At 39.2% G+C, this 6,000-nt stretch overlaps 1 protein-coding gene across 1 annotated transcript in view; it reads right to left on the minus strand.

Annotated features, from left to right (window-relative positions):
* ror2 (receptor tyrosine kinase-like orphan receptor 2) overlaps positions 1–5,697 on the minus strand; it is a 44,202-nt gene extending 38,505 nt beyond the window's left edge. Inside the window, exon 1 of the mRNA XM_004575035.4 lies at positions 5,343–5,697. Coding sequence (XP_004575092.2) covers positions 5,343–5,406 — 64 coding nt within the window. The 5' untranslated portion in view covers positions 5,407–5,697. The remainder of the gene's footprint in view (positions 1–5,342) is intronic.
* Positions 5,698–6,000: the final 303 nt, after the last annotated feature.

The raw sequence follows: 6,000 nt of genomic DNA on the forward strand, positions 1-6,000 counted from the left end.
GAAATACATGCTCTACCTTCAAGTCTCAGCACTCTATAGATATATTTATTTTCATAAAGAGGAGGGGTGCTGGTGGAAAATCCACTGTACGCTAGAAAATCTAAATGATCTATTAGTTAAAGGTTCCTCCAAAGCCCAAAGTAAGAAATCCATTTGCTTACAGCCTCTTCACCACCACCAGCCCCACTTTTTGCCAAAGGCCATCATATTGAACGTGACTGAAGACCCTCACCAACTTTAGTGGGGTGGTCCAAAAAAACATTTATCCATTTGCAAAAAACATGTCTTTGGTGCACAGCTGTTGTACATATTTAGCAGCACAGGTAAATGAAACTTTATATCATTGTAAGTTGGAGCCTTGAATCTTTGTGTAAAAGAAGATTTGTGTTGTCTGGATATTGAACTGGTAGCAGTTGGAATATGCCCATATTACAGAAATCATTATCATTATTACCCTTGACTTTATAAATGTGCTACTGGACAGAACATAACCTTTTAGCAGTATCCCAGCTGTCCCACTAAAGAAAACAGAGCACTAGACATGTATCCATGTATGCCACCAATGCAAACAGTGCCATTTCAATCCCTCCTTTGCATTTCTGACCAGTCTAGTCCAGCTGACCCCAAAGTATCTTCCTCTAGTTAATTGAAAAAACTGTATCCTCAAGAGTTGCTAGGAGGTGAACAAATGAAACTATTGGGGCACTGTAGGAATGCTTTGAGTACCTACTCAACTCGACTTGACTCTTAGGGTTTTCCTTTAAGTAGTACAACCTGTTACCAGGTACTTTTTTTTAGTACCAAGGTTTTTAGGCCAAGGTTCCAAGTGATCCGAAAATATGACATCAATAGACTGCCTGCCACCTATTGGCTAGCCACTGATGTCACTCAAGTCATGAGAGCAATGCCTTCACAAAAATCAAAACCACCATTTAAAAAAAAAAAAAAAATACAACAAAAACACAAAACAACGAAGTGGTTCCTGAGTCTGACAAAAAGCAATACACCTAGCAGCAGGTATAGCATCGCCTTGATGTGCTCCATTGTTTTGTTGTATTTGTGTCCCGTGCAAATGACTTTATGGACTTTTGCCCGCATTGCTAATAACGACATTAGGTGGTACTCAACTGTAAAATAAAACAACCAAATCAGAGTAGCGTTGAGTCGAGTCGAGTAGGGAATACTGGAAAAGGGCTATCTGGGAAACACATGAAGAGGACATTACCAGTTTTACTGGATCTCTAACAAAAAATATGAAATTCCGTGAACACAAACTCATACCAGCTCTGACTGAGAACAACAATCCCTGGATCAAATTCATAGACTCCTACAGGAGGAAGCGGGGGGCTAAATTTGAGCCAATTAGCACAAGGGATTGGTGGAATTTTATTTTATTTTAATTTTTTATTAGTCCTGTATTTATCCAGGTAAAAAACTGATTGAGATTAAAAATCTAGTTTCCAAGAGAGACTTGGCATCATGGCAGCAAAAGTCAAAGTGTGAAATAGCCTGAAATAAATGACTGGGTTTAAGGTGAGAGACAACCAGTGAGCAGCCTAGAGAGCAAATAAGCTAAACAATTTATTTAAAAAAAAAAAAAAAATCTAACAGGATTAGTTCTGCCTCCTTCCAACCACACACCTCAACTGCATTCAGTGATTTTGACCTTTTCCCCTCAAAGTGCACAGATTGTACTGGAAGGCCAACACCAAAACTGGGGTTGTATACAAGAAGGGAAAGATCCTTCAACATGTGCACTATTGCAGATTTTTTTCACCAGTCTGTTGTAGTAAGTTCTGTAGTCTGCAAGAAGAGCAGCACAGAGGCTGACGTCACCAACAAACTGAAGAAAATTTATCAGAAAAGCTGTGCCTTGTGGTTTCTAACAAACTGGATACATTTGATGATGTGGTTGACGTCGGCGAATAAACTGTTTTTCCATCAAGTATAACGCCTAAATTATGCTTCAGCAGGAAATCTATGTCATAACCAGAAACCCCTTTAAACACCACCTTCCACGTACCCTGATGTGCACCTCCTGAGAAATGTAAGGACATGTCAGGTCAACGCAGCCTGCAATAACCGAATAGCACGGAAGGTTGCGGTGAGGGGTTTCCAATTACCTCGCAAGTTACGACGTAGATTTCCGCATAAGTCTAAACTGGGTTTAACTCTCTGAACAACTTACTGGACAGTCAGCAGGGCACTTCCCATAACAGGCTGATATAGCAATGGGGCTACAAGGACAGCTACAGGAAACTTTTCATACCTACTGCAATAACTCTGTACACTGAAGCACATCTGTTTGGCAGATAATCATCTGTTCTTTCAACCAAGCCTCAAGTGTGATTTCTCGTTTGTATACAAAAAGCTCCCTACTTTGGGAAACTTTCTTTTGCAGCCTTTTCATTGTTCCTGTTAAACTAGTCAGTATATTCCCTCTGATACAAAATGTCTTCCTTGTTTATACTCCACACATCAGCACTCAGACATATACAGATTGCTGAAGCAACACATTTTAGCATTAGGCCTCAACAGTCTGACCATTTCATACTGCTTTCACTACTACAAACATGTGTTTTCCTGATCCTCTGGTTCCACCTAGTCACTAGAGTAATGGGGAGATGTGGATATTATTCTTGCATGGTTCTGTATGTCTGAAATAATTAAAAAAAAAAACAAAAAACAAAAAAAAAACCCCACACACACACAACTAACATATGGACCGATACATCTTTTTTTTTTTTAAATAATCAACCATCTTTATCCAGCTCTTAAAAGTCCTGTTGTATTATTCTGTCCAGAACAATGAATGATGTGTCCATCTATATTTAAGGATCTGACAATTCACTCACAAATAAAGATCTTTAAGCCTCTGAATCTGCTGTATTTCAGTAGAACAAAATGTTTTGTGGCTAGAATACATTTTTTAAACTGTCATTTGACATGATTTGTTACCAGGACAACAAAAGAAAGAGAGCTGTCCACTCCATTTCATCTAAAACTTGCATGTTTTCTAATCTTAATCAAGACGGTTTGGTACCTTGATAGCACCGAACAACTAGTAAAACACACTTTTGTGGAGATAGTATAGGGCTGTTTTTTCTCCAACTGCCATGAAAATAGGGTAAATATTTACTGAGGATATTTAACAGATTGGTTATGATTGTTTGTAGTTTATTTGCTCACATCTCAGTTTCTTTTACGTGAGGTTGCTATCAATTAAATAATTTCTTATGAACATTCACTCCGAAAGTGGTATCCGTGATCATTGGCTGCAGGCTAAAAACATGTCCTTGAGGCCATAGTAGGTTTGAAATGAATTGGGTTTTGTAAGCGCTTACACAACCTAACTAAAATGATGGTTATGGGTGGTTCTATGCTTTCTGAAAGACTACAGAAGATGGCTAAATTAAAAATGTACAGAATGATTTTTAAATCATTCTGTAAGTTTTACAAAACAAATTCAGACAGTTCTCAGATGCTGTTAGCCGATCCAACAAACACTGTTTCAAAGCACATTAAAGTCTTTACACCTTTTACTTTCACAAGCCTGTTATCAATGCATCTGTGGACTCCTCTTAGTCTCAGTAATTCCAAGCATGTCCCTTTTCAGCCTCCTGTGTTTAACTTTAGATAAACAGCCTGTTCATTTCATACAATCCCTGCTCTCTCCAAATATGAACTTGAGAGACATGAACTGTTAACATAGGATACATGTCTGACCACTTGTTATCCCATACTTGCAGTACAGATGCAAAAGGGAGGATATTTCAAGTCCTAAACTTTACACTCGATTTCCTTGTAATAAGGCTGTTTGACAAGGAGAGGGGTCAGAGGGCATCAGACTGACAAAATAATAATGCAACCCCGTAGTGTTTCTGAGGATTTGGTATGGCTCGTCACCCTAAAATGCATCCAACTTAACTAGTTTTTTAGCCTGACATCAATTAAATATGCTCGTGGATGTATCTAGAAATGTAAAATTGAACTCTGCTCTGTGTATTGTCAGAGAGACTGAGATTCCCATAATGAAATAAAATATAGCAATTTTTCTTTTTCTTTTAAATTCTTCTTTGAAATCTGTTCAGTATCACATGCATTGTTCTTAGCACACATGAAATTCCTTAAGAATGTCAGAAAATATATCTTAGTATGGTTAAAGCAGGGATCCAACACATTGCAATGCCTCCATTTTAAAACTTTAAAAAGTCAAGTTAAAACAAGAACAGAGTAAGTCGAGGCTTATGTATGTACAAATGTATGAGTTTTAAAACTACTAAAAGGAAAAATGGAAAAAAGAACTCATTTTCCTTATCCCCACCCCACGAAAAAAGAGTAAATCTTTAATGTTCTCATCTATTTATTTATTTTTAAATCGGAGACCTCTGCACAGCTTCTTCATCCTAGTAGCCAGAGTTAAAAAGAAATGCCGCGACAACACCAAACAACAGAGAGCAGGAGGAGAATGTGCTAATCATTTAGCTCTCTGCACCCCACCCCCACCTTTTTCCCTTAATACCAAATGGTAAGTCCTCAGAACGAAAGCTGAAAACAGGAAATCTGCAGAGCTCTCACCTCCCACAGGGGGAGTAAATTAATTAGCATGACTGACAAAGACGTGAGATCACCTCGAGCTATGCGTTCAATTAACATGACAACTACATAGTGGTCCTTTGAGTCCAACACAAGCACCCCTTTTTACGAAGACTAGGAGCTGCAAGAACACACGTCAACAAGCTGAAAGAGGACAAAGAGTGCTTAAGTGGTCACAGATACTTACGGGAGACCCCCCCCCCTCCACCAATCCAACACACACACACACACACACACACACACACACACACACACACACACACACACACACACACACACACTTTCCATTTAAAATCGTGAAACGTGTATACTTAAAAAATACAAATACACAACTACAAAATTCAACCAGCATAAAGGGCAAAGTTCAAAAGGATTAAAGGAGAGAATGTATAAAGAGATTTAGAGAAGAATCTTCGTTATATTTACTGTGTGTGTCCAAGTTTGGGTAAAGTAGGAAATTTAAGCGGTAGTAAGCCATCCGTGCTCTCTGCGAAAATATTGATATTCTCTTTAAACAACGGAAACTCCATTTCTAAACAGATCTCTTAACTCGGACTGCAAAAGCGGTCAACAAAATCTATTGTGTGTGGAGGAGTGGAAACAACGTGGAAACATCACAAACTGTTTTTCAAGCCAGAGCCTAAATGTGTAGGACAAAATCTTTACCGACTGGCCGGTCTTTATGTTGTGTAGCCCATCACTTCTCACCTTAATCCAAATTCTTTTGGAGTCTGAAAGAAACTCACCTTCACATTTCAGACTGGGCGACAACACAAGTATCCAGAGCAAACTCCTTAGGAAGGTGACCATGGCGTACGTTTTCACTAAGGAAACTTTACAACAAGACTGATAACTTTATTTTTCCCACTGTTTGAGCCGATGCTCTTCTTTTGACTTCTCGTTTTCTGTCCACAGTCGTAGGTGGAGAGAAAGCTTACTTTCCAAATCGTCAGACACGAAGGTGGAGGACAGATGCTGGTTCGGAGAGGGAATCAGGCGGTCGTTCATCCCATTTACAGTCCACAAGAGAGACGGGCTGAGCGGCTGCCTCTGAGCTGCTAGTCCTGCGTTGGCCTCTGTCCTCGCGTTGAAATGCGAGCAGTGACGCGCGCATGAAGTGCAATATGGCAAACCACGTTTTAGGAAGAGTGCACCATCTAGAGACAGAACCCAAGAATCCTAACAACCAGACTGCCAGATCTACAAACCTTATCCTGTTAATAGCCTATTTACAAATAAAAACATTAACACGAGGAATCTAGAGTCTGCAGAGCTCATTTTGGGAAAGCAAATATATTAGACAGCGTAGCGTTCAGACCACACCTTTGCTTGTTACAACTGCTGGACACAACAGGTTAAAAAAAAATCTGGTAAGTATTTCATGGTTCTATCATTTTGCATTAT

Source organism: Maylandia zebra, linkage group LG7 (genome assembly GCF_041146795.1).
Source record: "Maylandia zebra isolate NMK-2024a linkage group LG7, Mzebra_GT3a, whole genome shotgun sequence".
NCBI lineage: Eukaryota > Metazoa > Chordata > Actinopteri > Cichliformes > Cichlidae > Maylandia > Maylandia zebra.